At 46.0% G+C, this 17,132-nt stretch overlaps 1 protein-coding gene across 1 annotated transcript; it reads right to left on the minus strand.

Annotated features, from left to right (window-relative positions):
* Positions 1 to 45: 45 nt before the first annotated feature.
* Positions 46 to 5,088, minus strand: LOC127776857 (uncharacterized). The gene is made up of 5 exons (XM_052303426.1): positions 4,806 to 5,088; positions 2,845 to 2,945; positions 1,074 to 1,913; positions 826 to 972; positions 46 to 731 (listed from the first exon to the last, which is right to left on the minus strand). The coding sequence occupies exons 1-5, from the start codon at positions 4,894 to 4,896 to the stop codon at positions 351 to 353; spliced, it is 1,560 nt and encodes a 519-aa protein (XP_052159386.1). The 5' UTR covers positions 4,897 to 5,088; the 3' UTR covers positions 46 to 350.
* Between the last annotated feature and the right edge of the window lie 12,044 nt (positions 5,089 to 17,132).

A 17,132-nucleotide genomic window follows, 5' to 3' on the forward strand; every position in this document is an offset into this window, starting at 1 on the left:
ATTCAAATATTATAAGAAACCGATGCATATATAGGTGAAAAGAAATTAAAGGCTACACACTAAAATTTGTTACAAACTCTAATGTTTAGCTTTTGTTAACCCACAAGGCCACAAGTAGGTAAATCAAACGTTCGAGAACTTCTGCTAGTAAGAACTTTTTAATGTGCATATAACACTGCTGCTAGGTGGAAACTAGAGTTACTAGTGGATATCATGTGCATTGGTTATGATATCAACTAGTAGTAATCATTAAGAGCAAACTTTAGAAACCATGACCCATCTAAGAATCTACAGAATCATCATCAGCAGCAGCACGATTAAACATCGAATAACTAAGATAAACATGACATCTAAAGTTCAGTGGAATGGCAGCTGCAGGGCTCCAAAACAGTCAGCTTCACTGTGGAAGGTACCCTAGGCTGGATGTATCTTCTGATAGCCAAGACCCCTCTGTGACCTTCCATGAGAACGTCCGTATCCAGTGGAGGGCATTTGCCGATTTTGCTGCCAGGAGTAGTACACCTAAAACCAGTCTGAGAAGCATCCAATGTCAAGCACTCAAGGGAAGTTGTACTCTCAAGGATATGGCATGTCAGCTCAACCAAGCTCTTTACAGAGATGAATGATGTGACCGTCACACTCTTAAGGTTGTGATGCTGCTCTTCTCGTATTGATCTCAGATCTGCAGGATGTGCAAAAATTGAAACATTCTGCACGTTCCGCTGCATTACCTAGGATGTGAAAGGGAGAAAATTTAAGTGGCATTTCCACCACACAACTACTAATTTCATTCATAGCAGTAATAATATATGAACAGCAACTCACATCCAAGTCAAAAGTCTCCAGAGAAGGTGCAGCATAAACATAAGAAGCCAGGGACAAATAGTCATAGGCTGGGAAAAATCCAATAAGGGCAATGCTCAAGTGCCTGAGGCAGAGGAATTTGCTACACAGCTTCGGTGCAAAGGCCGTCTGCATAAAGAGGTCAAATTAATTATGCTACAACCCATAAGACAGAATCTAGTCTCATTAGATATGCCTATCATTAGTGTGTCAGGTAAAATTTCTCATACCTCTTTGCATGACTGTAGGGCAAGAGATTCAAGATTTGGCATGATGGATGGAAGTTCAGCACGAGCATGATAAACATAACCAGAGCGGACCATGCACAGGCTCTTTATTTGCAAAGTTTCTCCAAGTTTCAGTTCCGTTTTGTCCCCTTGAAATGCAAAAATGGAGACATTAGGAGCTTCATTTTCTATCAGTTTCAACTTGTCACACCCAAACACCTTCAGGGAGATGAGCCGTTGCAGTAGGCAAGGTACCTTCAGGCAAACTATCCTATTGCAGTACCTGATTTCCAACTGCTCCAATGCAAGAGAATGGGAAAGAAGGCAGCCTAACTCGTTCTCGGTAATACGCACACGACAAAGATACAATCTCGTCAGACTTCTTAAGCCACTAAGTGTGACTGTTGGGTGGAAGGAACAGTTAGAAAGGTGAAGATATTGGATTGAGTCTCCACTCCCATTCGACAGAAGAGAGCATGGGAAATTGTACTTTGCCTGGAACTGGGTCAGTGCAATTATGAGTTCTTCAATCCCTGGTTTAACAGCAATCTGAAGCCAATTGTTGAGATATGAAGAGCCCTTCCCACTATAATCTGAATATACCTTAATCGTCAGTTTTTTCACGCCGATGCCTGAGTGCCTTTTGAGAATGTGGTTGACTTTGCTGTAGAAAAGTCCAGCCAATTCTTCGTTTCCATATGCATTTTTGCTCAACCCCAATGCTTCACTACTGAAATTGAGGTTGGGGTGGCATCTCCAGGAACTTAGAAAGGAATGAGACACACAGGCAGCTCGGGCAGCATCCCGCATTGGCATCAAGGAATGTATAAGACGCCAGATGTCCTGCTTGCACAAGCATGGGAGAGAAGTTAACCATTGGAATTGTGAAGACAGATGGTTGAATTAGATGGAAGAAAAAAAATGGTAACTTATGGAGTTAACACTTTAACCGGTCCAGTGCTACCTGCCTGATTATGTACTATTGTACTATGAATTGTATAGTTGACTTCTGCTAGGCAAATATGGTCTTACCCAAATCATGTATTAGGTGCTCAGCACTATTTGTTTCTTTGCAATTGTGCCAGATAAAATGGATGGAATGATGTTTAATTGTCTAATAGCATGTTATTCAATGGCATAAAAGGAACAGAAATGGACATGCGCTTTGCATAAGGTACCAATATCTGAATATATAAACAACCAGAAAGATCAGTTAAATATGTAACAGAACTAAAGGTGTGTTTGGTTGCTTGCTTGGATTTTCATACACTAGTTCAGGAACTCAGGATGGGGAAGATGCGGGGAGTCAGGATGGGGAGATGCGGGGAATCAAACAAGAATGCCATCCTACAAGGACATGCGGCTCACAAAATTACCATGTACTGCCTGCAATGGCCTACCGGAGATAACATGTCACATTTGTTAGCAAGGAACCATTTTTGAGATGTTAAAATTTAAGGAAGTTAGAAACAGTATGGAGACTAGTGGCAAAGGCTCATCATTGACGTTGACTTGAGAAACTCCCAGCCTAAGAACCACCAGCTTAGAAGCAAGCATTATGTGGACACAACTTGTAATTGAAAGTAAGTGCAACAGCTGGAAAAACAGTTCCAATGCAGCAGCTGTAGGAGGTTATAGCATCAAAGTGCTCCGTTCATAAACTTTAATAACGTTGGTCGACCGATTTGTGCGATTCAAGCAGTAATCGTCATAATTTACTTGTACTACACTTCTAGTACGATGTTCCATTATCAACATTTTATTTATGGTGTACCTCTGGAAGGCTTGGTATCTCTATGTCAGCAGCACCCTGAGAATCGCTGTCTTGTTGGCAGGGTGAGCCCTTTCTTTTATCCCGTAAAGCAATCAATCCATCTGCAGCACAAGATGCATGGTTTACATCCATTTGAGGAATAAACAGAAAATTCAAGCAAGCATGCACACATTGCAATCCGTTAATTTTTTTTTCTGTTGTCCCCTTTTGTGCAACAACACTAACAGTTTGTAAAAGAAACCAACATGTTATCAATTTAAGGGGAAATGGCTGAAGTTCAGCATGTCATATAGTATTTTTCTTATTTTGCATAGCATAGTATCCTATAAACCAATACAATTCATCCCCAATTAGTGCAATTAATAGTATTTTTTCGGTCCTCTCGCTTTGCTACATCACCCCTTAATTTCCATCAGATTGCATGTAGTGTCTCTCACGCAGCAAACCCAACCGAAAGTTCCTACGTACCCCAGACCATCCTACCTGCTATCATTCCACCTCCACTCTCAGCGCAACACGACAGAAGAGAACTGAGCCATTCAGCTTCCATGTCCGGCATTGCGTCTCCCTCGCCTGAAAGCCTGAAAGCCTGAAACCGTTCGCTGCGCTATCAAAACCTGTAACAGCTAGGAGTTGAAGTGACAGCCGCCATGGACATTTATTACCCTCAATATGCCTTCTCCTTTCCTCTCAAATCTCAGGCTCTCAGCTATGCTGCCAGATTTTCATGGGAGAGAGAAAGACGAGCTGTATCCTCCGGCGATGATGACAAACTTGCTCTGGTCAGCGACACCAGCTGATGAGCCTTCTGCCTTCCCAACACGAATTATCTCTCTCAGGATATGCCACTCCCGCAGGTTCAAATCAATATGCTAATTATCCCTGTCCTTCCACGGAATCTTTCCACCCATGACTAGCTTCATGTTTTATGATGCTTGAAGCTATGCTAATCTGGACCTTTCAATTATGTGTCTATCCTATGCTGCTATGTAGATATGCAGTTACAACTTTAACCACTTTATGTCGATGCCCTATGTAGCAGTGGTTTCATTGTCAGATCCTTTTCTTCTTTTTAAGCAATTGAAGAATGCAGGAAACAAGACCATCAGTTGGTTGATTCGTAGTCTAAGTATAATATTGAGGTGCGTAAAACTCTTAATTTTGATGGGAATTTTTAGTTGGTGAACCTTGTTCGGTAACTGAATTTTAATAGCCATGTTTATCTGGTGAACCTTCTTTCATATCTGAATATGAATTTTTTTTGCTAACCCTGTTATCCAACTTGGGGAGCGATGTATATGATTTTGAATTATCATCATTAGCCAAGTTCTCACAGTATTACTAAACATTTTTCTTTTTCTGTTGCCCACGGTAATATCTAAATTGTCAGCTACCAAGATATATATCCTCATATTCCACAACTGATTTGAATGTTGAACAAAACCGTAACTCCATATTCACACAAAAAGAGGTTGTCTTACTTCAATGCAATTCAGTGTTTTTGCTATCCATGCGACCATACGCACAAATATTGTTCTAAGAATTCCCGCAGCAACACGCGGGTACCTTATAGTTACAGTGTAGTCTCTCTCCCTATGTCTCGTCAATCTAGTTAAAGAGAAAAGGAACAAGACGGTGGTGGCCGGCCACCAGCCATGGCGGATCGGATAAACCACCTTTGATCTCCTACCTTGCGCTCAATAAAAACATGTTTTTTTTTTCTTTTTGGTTTGTGTATATACAAGTACTACATATATACAGATTCGAATAATCGACACAAACTAGTGTGAAGAAAACTAAATAAACACCCACCCAACGAAACAGGAAAAAGAGGCGCAAGCAATTCCATCTGGTTCCCTTCCCCCACCGTAAACGCAAGAAGCTGCTGCTGCTGCCGCCGCTTGACCAGAGAGTGACAGAGGGAGGTGGGAGAGGAAGCTTATGAGGAGTAGTTTCTTTACCACGGGGGGGAGCTTGGGCTTGGCGGCGGCGGCGCTCCTGGTCCCGCTGGCGCTGGATGGACATGAGGCGCATCAGATCCAGCATCCCCATGGTGGTGAGGGGATCTCTCTCCGCCGGCCTTTCGTCGTCGCCGGTCGGCACTTCTCAACGTCACACACAAAATTGGGGAACGAGAGCGGCAAGATAGATAGACATAATATCATCAGAGTTAGTAGTATAATTTTAGGAAGGAGCCCAAGCAGTAGCAGAGTTCTGTTTCAATTAGGATGAGGTCTCCCTACGACAACGGGGAAAGGAACGGAACGGGTGGAAAACTAAAAATATATTTATCCACATACTCCCTACTTCCAAAAAAAACCAACTTCATTTTTTTTATAAAACGGAGGGAGTATGTGTCATCCTAGTGTAATTTACACTCTAACTTTTATATATATTAACTACAATACAAGGGGTGAGTGAGAGGGAAGAAGGGAGGAGTAAAGCTGACATGTGGGGTTCACGTAGGCCACACCATTTTAATTTTTTTTAAAGAAACACAGCAGGGGTGTCGGACGGAGCATAGCGGTGCGGGCGAGCTCATGGAGCAGAGGGGCGGCAGGTGGAGCCGACCACCAGAGCGTCGCCCTCACGACAGCCACGGACTCTCCGCTGTCGTCCTTGGTGAGGAGCTCCATTGTCGGCGGTGCGTCGACGACGGTGGAGGGGCAGAGACAGCGGGGTTGGAACAGAGGAGGAGGTCGTTCTCGACATCGATGCCGCCATCTCCACTCGCCCCTGCGACGATGCTGACCACCACGCCGCCGGTCTCCTCCAAGAAGACGCCCGCCACCCTGGCTCCGGTCACCGCGCCACCCACCAAGTCCACCAAGGCACTAGTGTCGGTACCCAAGGCCAAGGCCACCCCGTTGCCGCCCTCGTCTCCCCCGGTCGAGGCTTTCGTCGCCGAGTCCCCACATCCCTGCCACGGCGCACGCCGAGTCGCCGCCGTCGGAGCTCGAACATCCCGCCTCGCTCGCCTGCTCCGCCACCCACCCGCGCGTGTCTGTTGCCTGAGAGGGAAGAAGAGAGAGAAAGAGGAGGGGAGAGGGAAGAAGAGAGGAGTGAGGATGAAGAAGAGAGAGAAGGGAGACGGAAGAAGGGAGGGTGAGGTTGACATATGGGGTGATACTGCGTCGGTTTGAAGGAGTGAAAATAGACGCACTCTAACACGGCGAGTCAGCGAGGAGGACAAGAACCCTAACTCAGATCTAGAGAACAACGTGAAGATGATGTGTGATGATGAGTGTGGCGGTTGCGGTGTCGATGTCCTCGCACATAGAGAGCAGCACGAGGGCGAGGTGAAGCGACACGGGCATAGACGTGAATGAGTCAGCAAGCGCGGGTGCGCCTCTACCAACGGATTGAGATGGTTTGGTTTTCCCGCTCAGCGCTTTGAAAAAATTGGGTGATAAATATCTCTCGGGGATGGGGCCCAGACGTCAGCCAGGGTGGCCATCTTCTTCCCCTTTCCTCCCTCTCCACTCCTCGATCCCCATCCCCTCCACCGCCGGCCGCCTCGCCCTCCTCGCCGGCCATGGCGCTCGTCCCGCGCAGCATCACCATCATCACGCTCGAGGATCTCCATGTCCTCGCCACGCTCGACGAGCCACGCTCCATCTCCCTCGTCTCCATCCCCGCCATCCGCCTCGCAGCTGAGTTCGTGGCCGCCATCACGCCGAAGGTGGACTACGATGGGTGGGTCTGCAACAAGCTCGAGGATCTCCACCGCGTCAGGCGCTTCGACGACCTCCTCACCGACCTCCAGAAGAGGATCCTCCCCATGCTCGGCAACAACCCCGACGACAAGGCGGCCCTCCGCAATCTCCGTACATGCGGGTACGGGATGTGGAGCGTTCGTCAACATGCTCACCCCTCCCTCCAGCAGCTGGTCGGCCTCTACTCCAACATGCTCACCGCCGATTGGATTGATAAGATTGCAGTTCGCGTCGACAGGTGTCTCACTACACCCCTTCATCTCCACCACCACCTGGAGGGCCCGTTCCTCGATGATCTCCCCTGAGTTAAGTGCCACCCTGATGTCGAGTTGTACAGACCTCCCTAAGTCCCACTAAGATGTCGTTGAGTCGTACAAGGATGAAGTCCTAGTCCTAAGATGTCTTTGAGTCTTACAAGGATGACAGTCCGATGTCTTTAAGTCGTACACATAAGTTGTTGATGTCATGAAAAATACTGCTAACAGTGAAGATAACAGTGTATGCGTCTGTTTCTTCAAGCAAGAAGCACATTGCAAACATGTCTTGTCAGCAGACAAAAGGTAATAATACAATTCTTTTCACTTTATAAGTATCTCACATAGCAAACTCAAAACAGGTTGCACTAGCGAAGTCTAAATACACAACAAAACCCAAACTTCTCCTAGGATATCCCAAAATGAGAGTTTAAGTACTTCATGAAGCTGCTACCATCACATTTTAATCACATAAAATACAACATCAGTGATTGCTCCAAATGACGAACTATAGCCTTCTGTGACTGAAAAGGATAACCAATAGTTAATAAGATGGCACTACTAGCTCCATAGTAAACAAGTATTTGCAGAACACAGTAAACAAGTATGCAAAAGCGCAGTGGATAACAACCAAATTTTCCCTTCTGTACAACATCTATGAAAGCATTGTAGCAAAAACTAGACAGGAAAGTTGTAGGTACAGATTCAACAAGCAAGTCCAAGAAGAGATGCTTATATACGAATATCAAGCAGTTGTCCTTATATCAATTATAAAAACTTCAAAAGGAACAGACACCTCAATTGCCAATTGATCATCAGAATTTAACAGTAACAAAAAAGAGAGGGCATGGAACCAGGGAGATGATAAGCAATGGTGATTGCAGTGAATGCTGTAAATTCAGGATTGCAGTACACAAGAAGCCCTAAGCTCCATCTCTACTTCTCATCATACACAGATGCATGTCTTTTTTTGAGGGATACACAGATGCATGTCTCTGCAACAAGTCTGCCACTTCACATGTTATGCTTTTCAACAAGACAGTTATTTTAAATTGGACAAGATCACCAATTGGTACTTTATATGTACCAGTGCATTACATCTAGCGAGAGGAATATTATGCTTGGAACAACAATAAAGAAATTAGTGCAGTACAACCCAACCTGTCTTCACACTCTAAGAATTGGCGAATTAGTCCAAATTAACCAATTTTGGGATCAAGGTAAAGCAATAAGATGTTATAGGCATCACATTTTAATTACTGAAGCGGTTCTATTATACCAAATGCCAAGTTTAGTAGTGAAGCTTGGTGTGAAAAATTCTATAGGCTCAGTAATTTTAAATGAAAATAGATATTGAAATGAAAGTGACTCAGCTTGTAAGATGACAAAAACTGCTCAAATAGAAGCCTCACATGATGTCCTTCAGCATCAACTGCTGCATATCAGGAGATCCACTAGATTTTCACTTCAGCTAGCTGTAACTGCCTAGCTCCCGCTTTGCAGCCTCAACAATTACAAGCATATTATATAGTGTTGAATCTTTTTTCACCTATCCTAAAGCCAAATTGTGAACTTGCAATGGCAGTACCTGCAGTACTACTTAAAATGTTTGCACCCAAATAATCAAAATTTTGGAATCCTAAACTAGGATAAATAGATCATCATGCTTAACAGAGAAAAGAGGCACAAATGGATGGACGGTTTCCAGGAGAAGCTTAACAGCGTGGCAAATTTCCTGGAGGAGATGAACAGCGTAGTGAGTTTAGTGAAGAAGCAGCGGATCAACGACCCCAGCATGATGAACTGGTCGCTGCAGCTCAAGGACGCTATCGACGAGGTGGAGTTTACAAGAACAGCAAGAACAACAAGAATAGTCAAAGAATCGCCTTGTGCTCTCCTCCGCCTCTTCTTCTCCGAGGGCGCCACGGCAGTGGCGCCGTGGGTGAGGGCGATGGGCGGCGGCGGCAGAGTGGATGCGCCGACGCTATGCTGCGACCAGGAGCGGTGCTCGACGGGATGGCGGCGACGACAGGAAAGGGAGAAGAGAAGGAAACCCTAACCCTAGATTTGGAAGAGGAGGGGAGAGGAGGAAAGGCAGCGTGCTCACCGGAGAGAAGGTGGCGGCCGGATGAGAGAGCCGTGCTGTCGCCTTCGCGCCGCGCGGCGCGCCGCTCCCGCCGCTGCCTCCTCTCGAGGTTTTTTTCCACACCTCGGGACTAGATGATTTATTCCCGGGCGCAGGGAAAACGCCGGGATGGACCGGGTTAAAATCTAGACTGGGCTTAACCGAACGCATATTTTTCTGTGGGCCGGTATCCTTTCCACGCGGAATAAGTTCACATTGTGACCCTTAAAAGTGATCGAAATCTAACCCGTGACCCTAAACTACAAAACCGGATATCTCAACCCCTCAACTCTTAAAACCGGTGTAATTTGACTCCCTCGGTGGTTTTGGAGGGCGGTTTCGCTGACATGGCGCCTACGTGGCAGTATTGACTCGGTCTTCTGTCCACGTAGCGTTGACGTGGCGCTTACGTGGCATTAGAATTAAAAAATATATGCGGGACCCATTTGTCACTCAAAGAAATTTTTGTGGACCCACTGACATGTGGAGCCCACATATTATCCTCTCTCCTCTTCATCCTCCTCCCTCTCTCTCCCTTCTCTTTTCTCTCCCCTTCGCACATAGGGGTGGGCATTCGGTCTAACCGAAAATTTCGGTCTCGGTCTTCGGTCTTTTCGGTCTTTGAAAAGTGAAGACCGAATTTCAGCGAAAAAATGTCAGTACCGACAAATTCGGTTTCGGTCTTTTTGGTCTCGGTCTCGGTCCCGACCGAAATTCAATAACATTTTCATATATGCAAAGAAATAATGGTAATTATCAACACAAAAGTCACAAAAAAAATTCGTAAGCACTTGTGAGTAAAGACTCTTATTAGGTTGCATGCCTAGAAGAAGTAGGGATGTGAAAATTAGAGTTTAATCCTATTAAACATAGTGGATTGTAGGTTGTATTTAGACATTTTTTGATAATTCGGTCTTTTCGGTCTATTCGGTTATCCGAGGAGACTAACTGAATTGACCGAACAAAATCGGTCTTTCACTACCTAGGACCGAATTGATGACCAAATTTCTCGGTCTCGTCTCGGTCTTTTCGGTTTGGTTTTTTTCTGCCCACCCTTATTTGCACGTTTGCAAGGACGGGAGCTAGAGCGTTGGCGATGGGGGGTGCTCGAGGGCCGGCGAGGCTCCCGCCCCTCGCGTCCCCTCCTTCACGGCCACGCCACCGTCCGTGCGAATATGCTGCTCTGCTTGCCTATCTGCATCTTTGCTTGGTCGGTCAGCCCTTTGCTTGTTGGCTTGCCGCTTGATGTTAGTACACACATGCACTGCCTGTTGCTGCTGCTTGCTAGCTCAGTCCTCATCTGTCGCCCCTTGCCGATTGCCTCGGGAACCAGCAGGAGAATGCTTGACGCAGATGCCTCCCAACTCCCATGTGGTCGTGTCGTTGTCGGCCGGCTCGGCACGCCGACCGCGTCCATCGGCGGCGCCGCCGCCTCCCCCGTCTGCGCTGCTCCTCCCACCTTCAACGCCGCCGCTGTAGGTGTAGAAGAAGCCACCACCGGATGCCGCCATCTTCGAGGGGATGCTGACGCGAGACACAGGCGGCCCTTACCCGTTCGTGGGCGCGGCGGGAGAGCGGAAGAGGCGGGTGTGTCGTGGCCGGCAGAGAGGTCGTGGAGCGCATCGATGGATAGTGCGGTGGCGGGGCCGAGGGTGGCGAGGACGCGGCCGTTCTAGTGGCTCGTTTTCTTCCTTCCGACGGCCAACCTCCACGGCAGTCTCGATCTCTGCCGCCGCCGCCGCTCCGGCCCTCGCCCACACGCCGCAGTCGCCGCTCTAGTGCTACTCCCGGGTCTCCGCCACTCGCGGGCCGCCACACCGCCGCCGCTGGCAACGATGCCACGGGGAGGGACGGAGGAGGCTGTGGATGCGGTTGGAGGAGGCGCCGGCCACCGCCGCTCTGGCCCCCGTCCGCCGCCGGCGCCGTCGAAGATCTGGCCCCTGCTCCGGCCCTCGCCCACTGCTGCCGTCGCTAGCCCCCGTCCCACGCTCGCGGAGAGAAAGAGAGAGGGGGAGGATATGATTTACGTGGGCCCCACATGTCAGTGGGTCCCACCCATACTTTTGGTGAATGACAAATGGGTCCCACACACATTTTTTATTTCTAATGCCACCTAAGCGCCACGTGAACGCCATGTGGGCAGAATACCGAGTCAATACTACCACGTAGGCACCACGTCAGCGAAACCGCCCTCCAAAACCGCCGAGGGAGTCAAATTGCACCGGTTTTAAGAGTTGGGAGGGTCGAGATATCCGGTTTTGTGGTTTAGGGTCACGGATTAGATTTCGATCACTTTTGAGGGTCACAAAGTGAACTTATTCCTTTCCACGCCGGGATTATCCACGGGATTGGGCCCCGATCCTGTCCGTTCCCGGCTGTAGACCCCCGATTTTGGAAATCGGAAATCTTCTGTGTTTATCCGTACCAATCCCTGGATCAGTAGTTGGTACACACATACATAGTTGGATCACAACATATCACGAATGAATTCAGGCTAAAAGAGTTAAATACTTACATTAGGGCCATGTAGGCCAACAACTATCAGAGAACATCAGCGGAAGACAAAATAATATAAGGGCCTGGTTAACATGCCACAGGCAGTCGACTGGGGAACGAGACCTAGAACAAGACCGCACTCCGATCATCTTGTTGGATACGCAAGCGTACCGACAAGGGCTTCTCTTCAACACTCTCCTAAAAGATATATAAATAGCAAGGGTGAGTACCAATCGTACTCAGCAAGCCACCACAGCAACAATGCATATGATAGAGGGTATTTCAAGGAAGGGCTCCAGGTTCTTTTGTGTAAAGCAAGCTTTGCAAATCATTTCACAAGCCTAAGACCTAGCATAGACAGGTCAAGTTTCAATACCAGTGTTCACATTAAACAACGACGGTTCTGTCCACCATCTATTGTAATCCTAAGGATAACTTCCCGCCATTGAGTCGTCATGGTTTTCTGAGGACGTCCACCTTCCCGCCTATCAGGAAGTGGCTCCATCAGCATAAAAATCATCATGCAATATCCCATCCCACATAAGTTAAGAATTTAGAGTCTAGCCAAGTGTAATACACGTCCCGGTGCTCAATAACCTTGAGCACGACTATTCGAATAGATTTGGTTTACTCACACTGCAGTGGATGTATACTTTACCTGCACTCCGCGACTGCCCAACACATGAGCCTCGTCCCAGCACATGAGATGCGTCACGGCAAAGCTTTTTGATAACCTCGCATTGGCAGTACCCGCTCCATGAACTTTACATCCTCATGCACTCTAGGCTTACACGGTTTCTAGCAGTGAGAGGAGTTCTGGCGCACCCGGGAAGGAAAGACTCACACATGCATTAAGTTATAATTATGTTTAAATTCTCACATGGCAGTCCTACCGATGGCGACACCACTGTAGACACCCGCCTCACGGTCCTACCAATGGCTGCCCCACCGTAGAGCCCCTGCCTCACATATCAAGAAACCACTATGCATGGATACTGCCTCCGCTCAGCTATCTACTCCACTAGGTCTATACCCATACGAGAAGTGCGGTTGTACGAGGGTCGTTTCATGCTTAACTTCATGGCTCGGTCCTTAATTGACCGGGGACGGTACTAGCCTTTTCCGGATACCACCCAAATCCTCCGTCCGCCCCGGTCGAAAACAGTTGTTTCACTTTATTTTCCTTTCACAATTCATGTCATCAATATCAAGGCAATGTGGCGCTCATGTCTCCACATGCCGCATCTCAATTACTTTCCCAAAGGTAATTGCCCAAGCATATAGCATTTGATAAATATGAGTGTGCATGATTCTAGAATAGCATTTCTAAGCAATTGTCATAATTGACTAGGGACTCATACGTAAATATGGTTACGAAGGCATATGGGTAAACAATAATCAAGGCATGGCATAATCACAAGTAGGATGTTCATCATTGCATGCATTCTTATTTGTAAATAAAATAATTTCGCAATTGGGATCAACATGTTCAAGGAATAGTGATGACTTGCCTGCTCAGAATAGTCCTTATTCTTGATATAATCTTGACCAACCTTCACCTCCTGGAAGTTGTAGATGTTGCCTCACGACTAATCGGTACACAGATTCTATAATACGCGAGAAAAACCAATATTCAGACAACAACCAAATATGCACAAACAGAATGTAATTGTTGGGGTCGAACCTAGGGTTGCTCATATTACTCGCGCTTGCTAATGGATTCCAATCATGCTAGAGGCTAAGGCTTCTTAATCTTTCTATCGTCATCATGGTCTATTTAGGAGTTAACCAATAGTGTATAAATGAGATATACATCTAGCTAATGTGTGGTTTAGTCTAGCTAATGACTATGGAAGGATTATGGCTACACATGCATTTATCTAAATAAAGTGGTCATATACTAGAGGTTCTCTTATTGGATGGATTTAGGGTCAATCAAATTATTACAGTGAATCATTTGTATCATTATTTTATTGATGGAGGTTTTACTTTAATTATGAACATATTTTTCTTGTCACAACAAATTATGAAAGGATAATAATTATCCATGCTTTGAATGTTAGAGTTGTTTAGGTTAACCATATTATGGTTACAGATTATCCCTTAATGAACAATCCTAATTTACAGTTGAACTATAATTATAATTATATGAGGTCAAGATTTATAACTAGTATTTATCTAATATACATGTTTGTCATATACTCCCTCTAATTTAATATATGGAACACGCAAATTAATACTATACCGTACAACTATAATGGGATGTATAGTATATGTGTAAGCAACAATATCTTATTATTGGATCATATATTTGAGTAGTTGCTTTTTACTGTAAGCTCTGTTTGGTTAACTAATGGATGTCAACCGACTATATATATATTCTACTTCACATGACATTGTATCGACTAACTTTTAAGTGGTCCAAATACAACTAGCTCTGTGATTATTCTCCTAAACAAGTTAAAGATTCATCTATGTGTGTTTATATTTTAGTTACAAAATATGAGGCTAAACTTTATGTAAATAATTTATAAGTCATGGATTTAGTTATATTTGGACATAGACTAGTAAATGGCACTAATATTTTCCTATACACCCATTAATTTGAAGCAATGCTTCAAATTAGTTTACATGGGTTTTACCGTGATAAAGCATGTTAAAGACAACTATTTGACATCTACTTTACAGTACAATATCAATTTTATTTATTAGCACTATTATACATCATCTTGATATTAATTAATTTATAGTTATAAATATATTTCATTAAATAGTGAATTATATACCATTGGAGAGCTTATGAATTTAGATGAATTTAGGTTCAAGTTTCACTCGAATCGGAGCTAAAATGAATAAGTTACGCCAATGTAAAGATTCAACTTTGAATTAATCCGAGAAATTGCGAAAAAGCTATTGTTCATAATTCATTATTTTTATTCCTAAACTTTATCCAAAACTCCAAGTGACTGACATGTGGGGTTTAGGATTGTATTTACTTATTCTACAGAATTATTTTTCTAAAGGAAAACTGGATAGAGCTAATGACAGGTGGGGCCCACTCTAGCCTCTCTTCTCTATTCTCTTTTCTCTCTCACTCTTTCTCTGTTTTCTCCTCTCTCTCTCACGGCCGAGCGGCGCGGCGCGGCTACCGGCAATGAAGGGGGCGGAAGGGCTTACCAGATCGGCGGCGACAGCAGCGGGGACACGGCAGCAGGGTGCAGCGCGGCGGTGGCGAGACGCCGGGGCACGGCAGCGGCGGTGCGGTGGCGGAATGTGGCGTCGGTGGAGGGGAAGAAAGGGGAAAAAGGGGAGAAGAGGGGGCAATGGCGTGGGAAGGGAAGAAAAAGGGGAGGGGGTATTTATACGGCTCGGGGGAGGGGTGGCCGGCTTTAAACGACGACGGGACGGCGCGGCGGCGTGGGGCTCGGGGCGACTGCGACGCGCGGCGACGGGACGGCGCGACGCGACGGTGACAGTGCGCGGCGTGGCGACAGGATGGGCGACGCGGGGCGACGTCGCGCGGCGATGGCGACGCGACGGCGGCGTGACATGCGCGAGGCGGCGCGGCACGGGGCGCGAGGCCGACGGGACAGGTGCGCGGCGACGGGACATCGCACGGCGATGGATGGCACGACAGCCGCGGCAACGTGACGTTGGCGCGACGCGGTGTGGTGATGGCGACGGTGCAGCAGCGGGCGGCAGCGGTGCGGCGCGGCACGGGGCGCGACGCGGGGGCAACGGCGACAGCGCGCGCGGAGGGGAGGGGCTTGAGACGTGCGACCGACGACGGCGACGGCGGAATGGAGACGGCGCGGTGACGGCGACATGACGCGGCGGCACGGCAGGGCGACAGGACGGCGACGTCGGCGCGGGGCTCGGGGCGGCTAGGGCCGCGCGGCAGAGGAGTGGCAGGGCTATGGAACCACATCGAGCACCTAGGCCATAATGAACAGTGACGTTTTCCTATTTATCCACTTTTGGGGCCTATTTCCTATTAAAACTTGTCCCATAAATTCTAGATTTCACACAAATGGAGTTTACCCAGTATATGTTTTAATTTAGATGAAAGTTTACCAAATTTTAATATTACCCATATTTTATTCTTATATATATTTTTCTATTGCATTATTTAAATGAGGTCTAATTCTAAAATTAACCTAGATAATTTTGGAGGCTTTGAGGGTTCCAAAATTAACTAAAATATCCTAATGTGGCCATTATTATTACAATAGCATATTGAATGAACTTATTTGTATAACAATGCATTTTACGTGGGTCTATTCATTCTATAAATTGAGACTCAGTACAACATTAATCTAATTGTTTAATTAAACACTCACATATTCTTATTTATATATAAAGCTTAATTTATTTATATGACTATTATTTTATATGAGTGATTTTCATGTCATGAGGAACTCGGCGAAATGTTCTAAGTATCAATCTATATATCCTGGTGAATTACTTATTTATAAACACGATCATTATAGTGGTGATCATCATTTCATGTGTTCTTATATTTCATGTGAGATTGGATTCAAATGAATTAGATTTGATTTTACTATTTCTTTTAGCTAATCATGGCATCAAGCCATCAGCATGGTTCGAATATTTAATATTTGATCGGTGATTTATAATAGAAATTAATATTTGACTTATACTTGATTTGGCTTGCTTTCTTGTGCACAAATATTTGTAGGGTTAATAATAAATAACATATTCTCGTAAATTATATCTATTGCTTAAATTTAGATCTTTTCTTTACTTTCTTTGTGATCATTTACGGTTTGGCAAGCAATAGCAATCATAACAATCAGCATGATGCAAAAGTTTTAAAAAGTTTGAAATTTTAGTGATTTTTATTGTCAGGAATTTTCAGGATGTTACACCGGCCCAACCGAACAAGCCCTTAAGATGAAAGGAATAAGTTCACTTTGTGACCCTCAAAACTGATCGAAATTTAATCCGTGACCCTAAACCACAAAACCGGATATCTCGACCCCCAAACTCTTAAAACCAGTGCAATTTGACTCCCTCGGCGGTTTTGGAGGGCGGTTTCGCTGACGTGGCGCCTACGTGGCGATATTGACCGAGTCTTTGATACATGTGGCGTTGACGTGGCACTTACGTGGCATTAGAATTAAAACTATATGTGGGACCCATTAGTCATTCACACAAAACAAATTTGGGCCCCACATGTGGATCTGAGTGGTTTTTGTTTCTTGTTGATGGAACCTGTTCTTGGATTTGGGGATCTGAGTGCCTTTTGATGATGGAAAGCAAAAGAAAAGAAAAGAAAAGAAAAGAAAAAAAAAATCTTGCATTGGGTTTTGATCTCTCGGTTTGTTGAATCCTTCGTCGCAACCCAAGAGAGGAATCCAAGCTGCTGCATTGGCGGCGGCGGCGAGGAAATCGGGAGCAATGGCGGAGAAGACGGCGGCCGACGGCGAGCTGTACTACTGTGCCCATACTGCAACAGCGGTTTCGTCGAGAAGATCGAGTCCGCCCGCGGCGCCGCCATCGCCATCGCTGCCGGTGGCAGCCCGGAATCCGGTGGTGGCGGCGCGATCTCCTCCGTCTGGGCACGCATCATCGACGGCATGGTTGGCAGCGGCAACGAAGATCCATCAACCACGTACAGCGAACGGTCGAAGATCGAAGAATGTGCTGCGGATGGGCGTGGCGGTGGCGGAGAGG

Source organism: Oryza glaberrima, chromosome 6, assembly GCF_000147395.1.
Source record: "Oryza glaberrima chromosome 6, OglaRS2, whole genome shotgun sequence".
NCBI lineage: Eukaryota > Viridiplantae > Streptophyta > Magnoliopsida > Poales > Poaceae > Oryza > Oryza glaberrima.